General features: G+C 46.2%; 1 protein-coding gene across 1 annotated transcript in view; it reads right to left on the bottom strand.

Moving 5' to 3' along the window:
* The window catches only part of HIP1R (huntingtin interacting protein 1 related), a 66914-nt gene that overhangs the window by 17267 nt on the left and 33641 nt on the right, over positions 1-16006 (bottom strand). Inside the window, exons 9-20 of the mRNA XM_032229112.1 lie at positions 14989-15046; positions 13261-13336; positions 11218-11355; positions 10907-10965; positions 9579-9651; positions 7183-7366; positions 6318-6406; positions 5760-5876; positions 4323-4424; positions 2402-2596; positions 1474-1621; positions 319-405 (exon numbers count right to left, since the gene is read on the bottom strand). Coding sequence (XP_032085003.1) covers positions 319-405; positions 1474-1621; positions 2402-2596; positions 4323-4424; positions 5760-5876; positions 6318-6406; positions 7183-7366; positions 9579-9651; positions 10907-10965; positions 11218-11355; positions 13261-13336; positions 14989-15046 — 1326 coding nt within the window. The remainder of the gene's footprint in view (positions 1-318; positions 406-1473; positions 1622-2401; positions 2597-4322; positions 4425-5759; positions 5877-6317; positions 6407-7182; positions 7367-9578; positions 9652-10906; positions 10966-11217; positions 11356-13260; positions 13337-14988; positions 15047-16006) is intronic.

Genomic DNA, 16006 nt, shown 5'->3' with positions numbered 1-16006 from the left:
CCTGGTGACTTCATACTGTAGGGCTTCCTCAGGTGACCTAAACCCATCTTAACTTTAAGTTCTTGGTTCCTGAATTGCCTGGGGTTTCCCTGTGCATGAGACCTCATGGCTGATGGCCCTCAAGTTTTGACCAGCTCTGGAACTTTAGCGACACAACATCACTGGCTCCATCGTTTTGAGGAATTAAGAAGAACAACCCCACAACAAAACACACATTTGGGAGCCAGCAATCCTCTTTCTGCTTTGCGTGCGAAATCTGCAATGCTTCCATTCCCAACACTCCGTGGTAAGGGACACGGAAAACGCAACACGTCTCACCTGCCATGTTGGTTAGATAATGCTTATGCCCCGTCTCCAGGGCATTCACCGATTCCAGAGCTGCCTGGGCGCGGCTGACAAGATAATCTGCGAAAGAGGAAGAAAATTGAGGAGAAAGAATGTGGTTTGGGAGAAAACCTGCGTGACTCTGGAGATCTCTGACTCAAAGGCCGCCTCGGGGAAAGGTTTGGAAGGAAAGGGGAGTCATCTTAATCTCTGCATTTCCGTTTGTTTTTTTTTAAGGGCGTGAAAAGCAAGCAAGGATTCTTTAACAGAAACAGTCAAAAATATATTGGGGGAAAAAAGAATAAAAAATGGATAACATCTTTACATTGAGCTTAGCTGTTCCTTGCTAAGCTAACTTTAAGCAATTTATATCATTCTTGATCTTAATCATAAGCTAACTGGAATTTCTTAGTCCCGTATTTATTTTGTATATAATCAATCCATTTTTTCCAGTCTCGTCTTTTTGTTAAAAGATTTAAACTGTGTATGGGTTCTGGGAAGTCGGGGGAGGGAAGGCTGGGGGAGGGTTGGGGGGAGGATGGGAGGGAGAGATATGACGAGGGGTGTTAGATTTTAATGTAATATGATTGCACATGTATACTGTTTTCTCTTATTTTTTCTTTAAAACTAGGATATGTTAAGTATATTGATATGGGAGCATAAATACCATCAACATAGAATGGAGTTTGCTCAGAAGCTGAAATACACCAATGAGAGGAAGAGTGGGAAACAGAGGAGAGAAGAAAGATAGGAAGAGAGGGATAGGAGAGAGGGTAAGGGGGGAAGATGAGGAGGATAAGGAGGAGTGGAATGAAGAGAGAGGAGAAGGAGAAAGGAAGGGGAAGTAGAGTAGAAAAGGAGGATGGAGGGAAGGAAGGAGCTAGGAGAGAGGCAGAAGAAAGAGGTGTATGGAGAGCAGAAGAGCCAATAATGGGTTTTTATCTTTCTGGGCGTTGATGACAAGAGGAACTGATGTAATTACTACTTAATACAATAGGATACTGGCTATGTCATAGTATACATGTGATTATATGTTATGAAAATAGAAAATAAATTTTTAATTTTTTTTTAAAAAATACCCAAATAACAAAACTAAAATAAAAGAATAACTAAAAAAAGAAAAAAAGCAAGCAAGGATTCAGGACTCACCTGGAGAACTGGTGCAGCGGATGTGCAGGGGGTCGTCCAACTTGCTCACGGCATCTTGGATGATGTTCTCGGCCTCCCTGATTGTCCCTTGTAAGATTCGGAACTGGTCATCCAGGAGCTTCTGTTGCAAGTTGTGTTCGTGGGTTTTCTGCGGGATGGACGCAAAAGGTAGGTCAGCAAGCGGGTTTACACATTACAAGACCACGTTCCTTGGCTATGAGTCCAAGGAAAACCAGGAAGACGAGCTGGCCTCCTCCTTCTATCCTAAGCCTGGGCTGGCGCCATCTCTCTCTCCACTTTGTTATGACCGAGGCTTCCCGAGAGCATGAAGCCAACTCCTGGTCCCCACAAAAACCCCTTTTATTAATTGACTGTGGATTCTGCTCATTCACATCCAGCAGAGTCTTTCAAGGGAGGATTTACGGTCACAGACCTTATCTGGCTTGGAGATCTGCCAGGCCGATATCTGCAGGACTTGGCAAGGAGTCTCGGAGAGTCACGAACCAATGAAGCGAACTAACGGTCTCCTGCAAACTCCACTCCCCTTTCGCTCCTCTTTTATTCCCTCTGGGAGGGGCCATTCACCGTCCCCCTGTGGCCTTACTCCCTAGTCGACCCCCGTTCTTTAGCTGTTCCCTTCGTCTGGCAGCTCTGCGCATGCGCACACTGGGAACAGGCTCCAGCTGTTCTTCTGCCTCACTGATGTCTGACTCCGAAGGCAGCTGATAACTGTCAGACGGCCCTGTCCCCCTCTCTGCCTCCGACACAGAGCCCTCATCAGAACCTTCCCCAGACTCCAGGATTGGCCCTTCCCAACCTCCTCACTGTCCGACTCTGCTGCCAGCTCCACTGGTGGGCCACAACAGCCTTCCCTAGTGGTGTGGGAAAGGGGAGCCTCCCCCAAAGTTTCAAAGTTTCTCCTCCGTACTTTCTCCACCAACTTTTCCTGGAGTTCCTCCACTTCCCTGGCCCTCTTCTCGGCTTCCTGGCTCAACAGCAGTTCCTTCTCTTCAAGCAGGCCCTTGGTTGAGATGAGCTCGCATTCCTTCTCGTTGACCGATTTCCTCAGGGTCTCCTTTTCGGCTTGAAGGGCGTCCAGTTGGCTGTTGAGCTCCGAACCAACCTGTAGATCATGTGGGAGAAAGTTCCACACGCTAATTTCCTTGCTTGGAAGAGTTCTCGCAACCCCAGGGGTGAAAGGCTGCCGGTTCGGGCCCAAACCGGTGGTGTAAAAAAAAAAAAAAAACTAAAAAAAGTTTTTAAAAGTTTTTAAAATATTCCGACGGTCATAGAGCCGAGGTGGCGCAGTGGTGAAATGCAGCACTGCAGGCTACTTCAGCTGACTGCAGTTCTGCAATTCGGCTGTTGAAATCTCACCGGCTCAGGGTTGACTCAGCCTTCCATCCTTCCGAGGTGGGTAAAATGAGGACCCGGATTGTTGTTGGGGGCAATATGCTGACTCTGTAAACCGCTTAGAGAGGCCTGAAAGCCCTATGAAGCGGTATATAAGTCTAACTGCTATTGCTATTGCTAACTGCTATATTGCTATACATCGTACAGCTGAACTTTAAAAAAAAACTTTTTAAGCATTTTTTTTAATACTGGTTCTCCAGAAACTAGGGAATGGGGTGGGGTGGGGGGTCCGTTTTTGATCCATGAAGCCTTCTAGGCCAAAAACAGAGGGTCTGGAGTGCTGAGAAATAAAAGAAAAGAAAGAGAGAGAGAGACAGGGAGGGTGGGAGGGAGGGAGGGAGGGAGGGAGGGAGGGAGGAAGGAAGGAAGGACTACAAACATGGAAGGAAGGAAGGAAGGAAGGAAGGAAGGAAGGAAGGAAGGAAGGAAGGAAGGAAGGAAGGAAGGAAGGAAGGAAGGACTACAAACATGGAAGGAAGGAAGGAAGGACTACAAACATGGAAGGAAGGAAGGAAGGAAGGAAGGAAGGAAGGAAGGAAGGACTACAAACATGGCAGGAAGGAAGGAAGGAAGGAAGGAAGGAGGGACTACAAACATGGCAGGAAGGAAGGAAGGAAGGAAGGAAGGAAGGAAGGAAGGAAGGAAGGAAGGACTACAAACATGGCACTAGATGCAGCTTCAGAGGATAATCCAGGGATTATCCTGGAAGGGACCTGGAGGTCATCTAGTCCAACCCTGCTCCAGCAGGACATGGTTAAAAGTGAGTTTCTGTCTTTTGATTCCCCCAGTTATATGACTACATAGCCCCGCCCACCCAGTCACATGACCCACCACCACCAAGCCACACCCACCAAGCCCCGCCCACAGAACCAGTAGTAAAAAAAATTGAGATTTCACCCCCGTCTCACCCCCTCTCTCCACATTGTTTACGTGGAGAAGGCCTCCTGCCTGGTTCATCCTGGGGGGGCAAGCTAAATAGGGCCTCATAAATTACAGATTAAAGACGAGCTTTCGCGGACATGGGCCCTTGGTCTCCGCAACAGACTCGCCTTTCGGCTCACTTCTAGGCCTTTCTAGTCCAGCTATTGTAGGCCACACATAGCTCTCGCCTTACAAATCCAGAGGCTGTGAGTACGAGCCCGGGTAGAGGCAGATATTTCTGGGCACAATGAGAATTGGACTGCTGAACAAAACTCCGTTCTGGTGACAGGGAACGGCATCCGGCCATTCAAACACTCTGCTAGCTCCATTCAGTTGCTCAAACTCCCCCCTCCCCAAGGGATTATGGGGTTGTTAAAAGAGGATGATGAAGACAGCCCCCGAAGCTAGAAAACTATAAACAAGTGAAGATGTTTAAAAAGGCACCTTGAAATTCAGATAGGGCTGGAAGGCCCTCCAGAGACCATCCGTACAAATCTCCCCCTTAGGCCAAATACCTGCTTAGAATGGCTGAGCGATTGCTGGAGCTGATTCAGTTCTTCTGCTTTGGAGTCCATCTCTCTCTTGATCGCTTCCACCTGGAGCATCTGGTCTTCCAACTGCATGAAACCCAAGAGACAAGGACCTCTGATGGGGTTTCCAGGGGAGCCCTCCTCACCCCGGGGGTCAAAGCTACCGTATTTTTAAATATACCAAGGAAGATTCATATCTGATTGCAAAAATAGTAGCAGCGGCTAGAATTGTATTTGCACAAAATTGGAAAGCAGACAAAATCCCATCAGGAGGAGAGATAATAAAGAAGATATTAGATTGTGCAGAAGTGAATAGGTTGACATTGAGAATAAAGGACAGAGAGGAATCGGTGCACTACAGGATATGGAGGAGATTTTATGATTGGCTTGAAGAAAGATACAAATAGAAAGAGAAAGGAACAAAACACACAAAAATATAACTCAGATGACACATTATTAAATCAGGGGGACAGGAAATAAGAAAGTATGAAAATGTAAATATACAGGCGGAAAAATGATATGAATTGACAAATGTCAAACAGCAATTGTAAGTATAAGTAAGTATAACTATAATCTTTGTTATCACTGTACTTAAATACAACAAAATTGGTTGTATAAGAATGTATGTATATGAATGAATTTGAAAGGAAAAATTAAAAAACTTTAAAAAAAAACAAGCTACCGTATTTTTCAGAATACAAGACGCTCCGGAGTATAAACTCACATCTTAGTTTTTGGGGAGGAAAATAAGAATTAAAAAAAAAATTCTGCCTCTGCCTACCAGCATTCATGGTATTTGTCTGGTGGCATAGCGTCCTGTCAGTGTGTGAGAGAGTTGAGGGCTGTTTGGGAACAAACGGTATTTGCTGTGTGAGCAACGAGGAAGGAGACAGCCAGGAGCCTGGGCGTGGCTTGTTCTGTGCTAAAGCTGCAGGCTGTGCTGATCTCTGAAACTAAAACTGAAAGTGAAACTTCTCTGCTGAACACGTTGGAAAACCTGCTTTTGGTAGCTGTTATATTGTACATAAAGAGAAGTCGTTGAATCCTGCTGAATCGGTGACTTGTGTGTGTGCTTTCTGGATGGGATTGCTGCTGCAAACTCTGACGCTTCCTTGCAGCAAATAGCAAACTGCCTGGTTAGCTTCAACACCATTGCAGCCTGATTCAGCATGAACAGCTGACTGGCGGGTGGATCAGCCGGAATACCCCCAATCAGCTGTTCCGGGCTGCAGGGATTGCCACAGACCATTTCCTCCTCCTCCTCGCCTCGTGTTTTTGGCTACATTCGGTGTATAAGACGCAGCCAAATTTTCACCCTTTTTTTGGGGGTGTGGGGAGAAAGTGCGTCTTATACTCCGAAAAATACGATATGTTCCATGACCAGAGAAGGAACTGCACCCTTGTCCAAAGAAGAGGACCGACCTTCATTTCCGACTCCCGCTTGACTTGCTCCATCTGGAAAGCCAACTGTTCCTTGACCCGGGCGACCTCTTCCTGGCTCTGCTGAGTGACGGTCAGCTGCTTGGCGGTGTCTGCGTTCTGGGTGTAAAGATTCAGAGTTGAAGGAAGGATGGAGAAGCACAAAGGATTTGGCCAAGCCAAGAGACAATAGCAATAGCAGTTAGACTTATATACCGCTTCCTAGGGCTTTCAGCCCTCTCTAAGCGGTTTACAGAGTCAGCATATCGCCCCCACAGTCCTCATTTCACCCACCTCGGAAGGATGGAAGGCTGAGTCAACCTTGAGCTGGTGAGATTTGAACCGCCGAACTGCAGATAGCAGTCAGCTGAAGTGGCCTGCAGTACTGCACCCTAACCACTGCGCCACCTCGGCTCTTTAATCAGGGGGGTTTCCTCTTATCCTTGGGTTTGTAATATATGGGAAGAAAGCTCACCTGATCGTCACTGAAGGTGAGGCAGGAATTTAACTATGACCACGGAGGTGTCGTTAAAAACCAACGTGGCGGAAAACGGGCGTTACCTTTCTCAAAAGCTCCGCGTGCGTGTTGATTAATTCGTTGTGCTTCTCCTTCAGCTTGGCGTACCGGATTTCGGTGGTGCTGGCTTTTTCTGCCAAAGAGAAGGATATGGCTCCATTATTACTTTCACCCCACCTATTCAATCATTACTCCGAAGGAGCCCGTTGCCACCCAGGGTCCTCACTCAAGGCGTTTTATAACCAGGCTCAAATTATCCTAGTTTGGACACGTGATATGAAGACCCAAAATTCTGGAGAAGACTCCAAGGCTGAGAAAGGTGGAAGGAAAGAGAAGAAGACGACACCCAGGAGAAGATGGGTGGTTTCACAGTGATGCAGGCGGATCATTGGATGTGTTGCGCCCTGCCAACAACAGCCACAGAGCAGATTCAGTGAGGAGGTTGGGGGGAAGATGGGCCAGTCCTGGAGTCTGGGGAAGGCTCGGATGAGGGCTCTGTGTCGAAGGCAGAGAGGGGGCCAGGGCCGTATGCCAGTTATCAGCTGCCTTCGGAGTCAGACATCAGTGAGGCAGAAGAACAGCTGGAGCCTGTTTCCAGTGGGCGAATGCGCAGAGTTACGAGACAAAGGGAACAGCTAAAGAACAAGGATAAACTTGGGAGTGAGGCCACAGATGGACGGTGAATGGCCCCTCCCAGAGGTAATAAAAGAGGAGCGACAGGGGAGTGGAGTTTGCAGGAGACCATTAGTTCGCTTCATTGGTTCGTGACTCTCCGAGACTCCTTGCCAAGTTCTGCAGAGATCGGCCTGGCAGAGAGCAGGCCAGTGATGCTTTGCGAGTTGACACCAGATTTAACGTGAGAGCAAAACACACAACATAGATCAACCCCCACCCCACCCACCGACTTACTTTCTGCTTCCAAGTAGAGTCCGCGGTTCTTGTCCCCTTCAAATTTGGCTCTCTGAAGCTTCTCCAGCTCATCTCTCAGCTGCTCGTTGTCCACCAAGGCCTTCTGCTTCTGCATCCTCTGGTCTTCCACCTCAGCCTCCAAGCTGTTCACCTGAGCCTTCAGCTGGGAGATGTACCTTTGAGCCTGGAGAGAGGAAACAGGTAGCTGGAAACACCAAAGCCATATTCTTTCTTCCTTCCTTCCTTCCTTCCTTCCTTCCCTCTCTCCCATATTTCTCCTTCTTTCCCTCCTTTCCTCCAATATTTCTCCTTCCTTCCCTCCCTCCCATATTTCTCCTTCCTTCCTTCCTTCCTTCCTTCCTTCCTTCCTTCCTTCCCCTTCCTTCCCCCCTCCCATATTTCTCCTTCCTTCCCTCCCTCCCTCCTTCCCATCTCTTTCTCCTTCTTTCCTCCCTTCCTCCTGTCCGTCTGTCACCAGCTCCAAAGATTTACACTTTCTCCCTTCAAGAAATATTTCAACGGATCAGGCTATTTTCTAGTGACTGAGAAGTAAAAGTAATTCAGTTTTGGTCGCTATGATGTAAAAAAAGATGTGGAGACTCTAGAAAGAGTGCAGAGAAGAGCAACAAAGAGGATTAGGGGGCTGGAGGCTAAAACACATGAAGAACAGTTGCAGGAACTGGGGATGTCTAGTTTAATGAAAAGAAGGACTGGGGGAGACATGATAGCAGTCTTCCAGTATTTGAGGGATAGAATCAAGATCACATGAAGGGTTAATACCACTTTATAAGCCACACTTGGAATATTTGCATTCAGTTTTGGTCGCCACAATGTAAAAAAGATGTGGAGACTCTAGAAAGAGTGCAGAGAAGAGCAACAAAGAGGATTAGGGGACTGGAGACTAAAACACATGAAGAACGGTTGCAGGAACTGGATCTAGTTTGATGAAAAGATTTTTTAGATTATTTTTTTTTTAGATTTTATTGAACATTTATATGCCGCCCTTTTCCCTGAGGGGACTCAGGGCGGCTTACAACAATAGGGGAAGGGAGTGCAGGACAAGACTTAAAAGAAAAAAAAAGAAAAAAAACGTGAGTAAGAAAAAAAAATTAACCATACAACATTCACTCAACATTCGGGCGGGGTGAGAATAAATCCTATCCCCAGGCCTGTTGGGATAGCCAGATCTTGAGGGCTGTGCGGAAGGCCTGGACTGTGGTGAGGGTGCGGATCTCCACGGGGAGATTGCTCCATAGCGTCGGAGCTGCAACTGAGAAGGCTCTCCTCCGCGTAGTTGCCAGTCGGCACTGACTGGCGGATGGAATTCGGAGGAGGCCTACCCTGTGCGATCTGATGGGACGCAGGGAGGTAATTGGCAGAAGGCGGTCTCTCAGATAGCCAGATCCACTACCATGGAGCGCTTTATAGGTGGTAAGTAGGACCTTGAAGTGCACCCGACGATCAACAGGTAGCCAGCGCAGCTCACGGAGGATCGGTGTTATATGGGCGAACCGTGGTGCGCCCATGATCACTCGCGCGGCCGCGTTCTGGACTAGCTGAAGTCGCCGGATGCTCTTCAAGGGCAGCCCCATGTAGAGCACATTGCAGTATTCCAGCCTAGAGATCAGAAGAAGGACCAGGGGAGACATGATAGCAGCCTTCCAATATCTCAGGGCCTGCCCCAAAGAAGAGGGAGTCAAACTATTCTCCAAAGCACCTGAGGGCAGAACAAGAAGCAATGGGTGAAAACTAATCAAGGAGAGAAGCAACTTAGAACTAAGGAGAAATTTCCTGATAGTGAGAACAATTAATCAGTGGAACAGAAATTGCCTCCAGAAGTTGTGAATGCCCCAACACTGGAAGTCTTTAAGAAGAATTTGGATAGACATTTGTCTGAAACTGTATAGGGTTTCCTGCCTAAGTAGGGGGTTGGACTAGAAGACCTCCAAGGTCCCTTCCAATTCTGTTCTGTTTTTTTTTTCTTTATATGAACACACATCAAGTATAATCTTTCCTATATTTATTCTATTCTATTCTATTCTATTCTATTCTATTCTACTCTACACTACTCTTCATTCTATTCTCCAAACCACCTTCAGGCAGGACAAGAAGCAATGGGTGGAAACTAATCAAGGGGAGAAGCAACTTAGAACTAGGGAGAAATTTCCTGACAGTTAGAACAATTAATCAGTGGAACTCCCTGCCTCCAGAAGTTGTGAATGCTCAAAACATAGGAAGTCTTTAAGAAGATGTTGGATAGCCATCTGTCTGAAACGGTATAGGGTTTCCTGCCTAGGCAGGGGGTTGGACTAGAAGACCTCCAAGGTCCCTTCCAACTCTGCTATTTTATTCTATTCTAATCCTCGAATTACGACCACAAAAAAACCGGACCTTACCTCCAGCTTAATCTTCTCTAGCTCTGTCTGAAGCAGTTCGATTTCTTTCTTCAGGTTTTCGATTTGCAGATCCCTGAAGGTAAAAAAAGAACACGCGTCGTATTAGCGGTGCGCAAAAATTCCAAGTTTCAAGTGGGTTTCATGGCCTCCACCTTCCCCATCGGATAGTCACCTGGTCTGCTTAGATCTCTAGTGTGTTTCACTAAAGTTGTTTCAGTATATTTATAAATCCTGCAATTCCATGAAGCTGTTGTGGCCCACCAGTGGCCAGCTGAGCTAGCAGCAGAGTCAGACAGTGAGGAGGGTTGGGGAGGAACCTGGGCCAGTCCTGGAGTCTGGGGAAGGCTCTGAGGAGGGCTCTGTGTCAGAGGCAGAGAGGGGGCCAGGGCCGTATGCCAGTTATCAGCTGCCTTCAGAGTCAGACATCAGTGAGGCAGAAGAACAGCTGGAGCCTGTTCCCAGTGTGCGCATGCGCAGAGCTCCCAGACGAAGGGAACAGCTAAAGAACAGGGGTCGACTTGGGAGTAAGGCCACAGGTGGATGGTGAATGGCCCCTCCCAGAGGAAATACAAGAGGAGCGACAGGGGAGTGGAGTTTGCAGGAGACCATTAGTTCGCTTAATTGGTTTGTGACTCTCCGAGGCTCCTTGCCAAGTTCTGCAGATCTTGGCCTGGCAGCTCTCCCAGCCAGATAAGGTCTGTGACCGTAAATCCTCAGGTAGAAGATGATTGGCCCCTCCCAGAGGGAATAAAAGAGGAGCAAAGGGGGAGGGGGCTTTTGCAGGAAACAATTAGTTTGTTCGTTTCAGGAGTGTGAAGATCTGTCCGTGAATCTCAGAGAGATTGCCAAATCTTTCCTTACACAGCACCTCATTGGGAAAATATTGACATGGCAGCTTTCCAAGCTAGATAAGGTCTGTGGTCATAAATACGCCTTTGAAAGACTGTTTGCCAGGCCTTGGATGGATGTGAAGGGGAGGAATTCACATTCGTTTCATAAAAGGGCCAGGAATCTGCTTCGTACTTTTTGAGGAAGCCTGGATCAGAACAGGTGCCATGCTCCCTCCTGTCTCTAAAAACTACCATTTGTCTATCAAAGAAACGAAACGGGCCAATTTATTATGTATCGTATTAACAATCACCCTAGAAGATGGGTTAAAGACATACCTATTCTACCACCCTCCTGGATTTCTTCTGTCACCAACCCTCCAAAACTCCAACAATTTATAAAAAAAAAATTTTTCCCCTCTTTGGGAATCTCAGGCACTAAACAGCTTAAGTGTTGCTGTTGTTAACTACAAGGTGAGCTGGGTTTTGTTGGTAAAATACCTGTCATCTTTTAGTCCGTTGGGCGGCCCGAAAGTCTGCTCAAATATATCCGACACATTCTACCAAAAAAAAAGAAAGGAAAAATTCTGGGAGTTAAATTTTTGCACGTGTTCAGAAACACATTTATGCCTTCCAAAGCTGAGGAAAAGGAGAAAAAAAAGCTATGGGGCTGTACCCCATCTGGAAGGGGAAAGTTTGCATCAGTCACCCACTTCTGAATGGTACGACCGAGCACTTGCATTGAGCAGGAGGCTGGACTAGAAGACCTCCAAGCTCCCTTCCAGTTCTGTTCTATTCCTATTCTCTCTCACCTGCTGCTCTACAGATGGAGCTGAGCTGATCTCAATCAGGTTTTCCGGCTCCTCGTCTTCGGGGGCTTCTTCCGGAATGACCACCACTGGCTTGACGTGCTCGGCCAGGGCAGACGCCCTCAGGAAATTTGGGGGGTTCTGTGGGAGGAAGAAGACCCAAACTCATTGGGAGCCTCACACTGCAATGAACAAGGACATACATTCAATTTTGCAGCTACCAAGTTTGTTGGACGAGCAGGGACAAAAACAGCCAGCTACCAAGTTTGTTGGACGAGCAGGAACAAAAACAGCCAGCTACCAAGATTGTTGGACGAGCAGGAACAAAAACAGCCAGCTACCAAGATTGTTGGATGAGCAGGGACAAAACAGCCAGCTACCAAGATTGTTGGACGAGCAGGAACAAAAAAAGCCAGCTACCAAGATTGTTGGACGAGCAGGAACAAAAACAGCCAGCTACCAAGATTGTTGTATGAGCAGGGACAAAAAGAGCCAGCTACCAAAATTGTTGGACGAGCAGGAACAAAAACAGCCAGCTACCAAGATTGTTGTATGAGCAGGGACAAAAAGAGCCAGCTACCAAAATTGTTGTATGAGCAGGGACAAAAACAGCCAGGGAAATGATTGAAGCCTGGGAAATGGGCCCCTCGTCAATCAACGGGAGCATATCACCAGCCTATCAAGTACTTAGAAGACAAAGGCTGGGCAGCGCAGGCAAACGACAGCCAATGACCTAAAAGTCAGCCATCAACACACCCCAATTAACATCTGTAAAACCACATAAAAAGGCATTCTAAATATTTCACACAGAACAACACACACTCTGCTAGAGAGAAGTTCCCTGAAGATGGGACTGAAAGCTTGGAAGACAAAACCTCTAGTCCCAGTGACCGACCCAGATTAGATCCTGCAACATTACCCTGAGACACGTAGATTCGCCTCCATTTGGAAGGTGGTCAGATCCATCCGAATATCCTTCCCTACTGATCCAGCCTATGGTTTCCCCACTTGCAACGGATGACTGTGAAGGTTGGACCATAAGGAAGGCTGAGCGCCAAAGAATGGAGGCCTTTGAGCTCTGGTGCTGGAGAAGAAGACTCCTGCATTGAGTCCCTTGGACTGCAAGGCCATCCAACCGGTCAGTCCTAGAGGAGATCCACCCTGGCTGCTCTTTAGAAGGCCAGATCCTGGAGAGGAAACTCAAAGACTTTGGCTACCTGATGAGAAGGAGGAAGGACTCCCTGGAGAAGAGCCTCATGCTGGGAACGATGGAGGGCAAAAGAAGAAGGAGGGGACGGCAGAGAAGGAGGGGGCTGGATGGAGTCACCGAAGCAGCCGGCATGAGCTTCAATGGACTCCAGAGGATGGTGGAAGACAGGAAGGCCTGGAGGAATGTGGTCAATTGGGTCACGATGGGTCAGACACGACTTCGCAACTAACAACAACAACATAGAAAAGATGAGATGAGATGAGATGAGATGAGATGATAGATAGATAGATAGATAGACAGACAGATAGACAGACAGATAGATAGATATAGAAAGAAAAGATGGACTGCAAGGCCATCCAACCGGTCAGTCCTAGAGGAGATCCACCCTGGCTGCTCTTTAGAAGGCCAGATCCTGAAAAGGAAATTCAAAGACTTTGGCCACCTGATGAGAAGGAGGAAGGACTCCCTGGAGAAGAGCCTCATGCTGGGAACGATGGAGGGCAAAAGAAGAAGAAGGGGACGGCAAAGAAGGAGGTGGCTGGATGGAGTCACTGAAGCAGTTGGCCTGAGCTTCAATGGACTCCAGAGGATGGGAGAGGACAGGAAGGCCTGGAGGAACATTGTCCATGGGGCCGCGATGGGTCGGACACGACTTCGCAACTAACCACAACTGATCCATCAACGTATCAGGATTGGCTCCTCATTCAGACAACTCTGCAGGGGGAAACCAGCCACCTTCCTCCCTAAACCCCTTGCCCAGGTTCCCTTTCACACCTGCAGGCAGGGATACCGCTCGTATTAAGGACGTTGTTTCTAGCAGAGAAAATAGGGGATACCTCAGGCAGGCGTGGAATCTGGATGAGCCGCTTGAAGTACAACATTTCCGATGCCCTTTTGAAGAAGGTCTTCAGGCTGCAAAGGGAAAACAGCAGGAAAACGTCAACGGAGAGTGAGGTGCCCCCCCCAGGAAGCCCACTTGCTACGTGGTGCAGTGAAGTATTTTATTTACAACTCTCTGTTCTTCCTAAAGGAGCAGAGCGGAAAAATACGAGAATATAGCAAAGTTAGCTAGACGGTTGATCCTGCTGTTGTACGATGCGGTTCTTTTAGAGGTTAACCAAACTCGCAAATCTATCCTGATTAATGAGCCAAAACTTATCATCGCTCCTCCAACCCCATCTATAAACTGATTTAATCCAGAGGGCAGCGTTTTGAATAAAACCAGCCAGGTTTCTAGGCCTCATGATCTCAGAAATCTGATCTGGTAAGCAGTTCCTAGCTATTCATTCTCATGTTGCTATGTGTGTTTGTGTTTGTGTATATGTGTGTGTGTGTGTGAATGTATGTATGTATGTGTGTGTGTATATAATCTATCTATCTATCATCTATCTATCTATCTATCTATCTATCTATCTATCTATCTATCTATCTATCTATCTATCTATCTCTATATATCTAATCTATATCATCTCTATCTATCTATCATCTATCTATCTATCTATCTATCTATCTATCTATCTATCTATCTATCTATCTCTATATATCTAATCCATATCATCTATATCTATATATTTGTATCTATATCTATCTATCTATCTATCTATCTATCTATCTATCTATCTATCTATCTATCTATCTATCTCTATATATCTAATCTATATCATCTATCTGTATCTATCTATCTATCTATCTATCTATCTATCTATCTATCTATCTATCTGTATCTATATCTATCTATCTATATCTATCTATCTATCATCTATCTATATATATCTAATCTATATCATCTATATCTATCTATCTATCTATCTATCTCTATATATCTAATCTATATCATCTATATCTATCTATCTCTATCTATCTATCTATCTATCTATCTATCTATCTATCTATCTATCTATATCTATCTATCTATCTATCTATCTAATCTATATCATCTATATCTATATATCTATCTCTATATATTTGTATCTATATCTATCTATCTATCTATCATCTATCTATCTATCTATCTATCTATCTATCTATCTATCTATCTATCTATCTATCTATCTATCATCTATTTGTCTAAATATCTATCTATCTAACTAACTAACTAACTAACTAACTAACTAACTAACTAACTAACTAAGTGCCTATTACACACATTCCTGACTCTAGGGGGTGCTGCTCATCTCCGTTTCAAAGCCGAAGAGCCAGCGCTGTCCAAAGATGTCTCTGTGGTCATGTGGCCAGCATGACTCAACGCCGAAGGCGCACGGAACGCCGTTCCTTTCCCACCAAATGTGGTTCCTATTTTTCTACTTGCATTGTTTTACGTGCTTTCGAACTGCCAGGTTGGCCGAAGTTCTGGGACAAGTCACGGGAACTCACTCCGTTAGGCGGCGCTAGGGATTCGAACCGCCGAACTATTACTTTAAAAAAAACAACAACAGAACAGCCACAGCACGATTCGATCACATGCTAGGGAGCACCTAACGCAGCATTTCGGAAGTGTCTGGTTTCACACACACACACACACACACACACACACAGCTACAAATGGCGCGAAGAATATCGTTTACCTGCGAAACTGTTCATGGAATCTGTCGCGATGTCCTTGCAACGTATCGGCTGGCAAACCTGAAGAAGTGAAAAGGTCAGAAACTTCATTTTTAAACAGAGATGGGAAAATAAAGCAAACCATTCTTTTTACAAATAAGCCACCCAGGCCAATTTTTAAAAACTGGGTTTCGGAGCCTGGGACCATCCTCAAAGGGAAAAGCGATGCAGAAAACCCGCTTTTCAAGTCCCAAAGGTGCTTTTTCAGGAGGCCGCTAGAACTTTCTTGCTTTTTTTTCCTTTTCTTTCGAAGACGTTTCGCTTCTCATCCAAGAAGCTTCTTCAGCTCCGACTGGATGGGGGAGGAATGGAAGGATTTATACTCCTAGCAGACAGCTGGTCATTTGCATCCTTTTTTTAGAAGGTCGTTGAGACCACTTGGAGGTTTTTATCCGTGTCCTCAGGGTCACCTGAGTGGTGCAAATGGTTCCTGTAGTCGGCAGTTTTATTTCTCTGGAAATCCACTCCTGCCATTCCAAAGGGCTTCATCCCAAATTGTACAGCTAAAAGTCTGTAGAGATTCTCAGCCATCCAGGTCATCGTTGCTCCAATGGTGCTTTGACCACTGGACTTCCTTGTTTTTTTCCTTGAATCCGTTTCATATTCTCACCCAAGAAGCTTCTTCAGCTCTGACTGAATGGTGGTGGAATGGAAGGATTTATACTCCTTGCAGGCAGCTGGTCATTTGCATCCTTTGAGAGGGTCATTGAGGCCCCTTGGAGGATTTATATTCCTTGCAGACAGCTGGTCATTTGCATCCTTTTTAGAGGGTCATTGAGGCCACTTGGAGGATTTATACTCCTTGCAGACAGCTGGTCATTTGCATCCTTTGAGAGGGTCATTGAGGCCACTTGGAGGATTTATACTCCTTGCAGACAGCTGGTCATTTGCATCCTTTGAGAGGGTCATTGAGGCCACTTGGAGGATTTATACTCCTTGCAGACAGCTGGTCATTTGCATCCTTTTTAGAGGGTCATTGAG

The sequence above is a fragment of the Thamnophis elegans genome, chromosome 13, assembly GCF_009769535.1.
Source record: "Thamnophis elegans isolate rThaEle1 chromosome 13, rThaEle1.pri, whole genome shotgun sequence".
NCBI classification, from domain to species: domain Eukaryota; kingdom Metazoa; phylum Chordata; class Lepidosauria; order Squamata; family Colubridae; genus Thamnophis; species Thamnophis elegans.
This window is presented reverse-complemented; position numbering and strand designations above follow the sequence as displayed.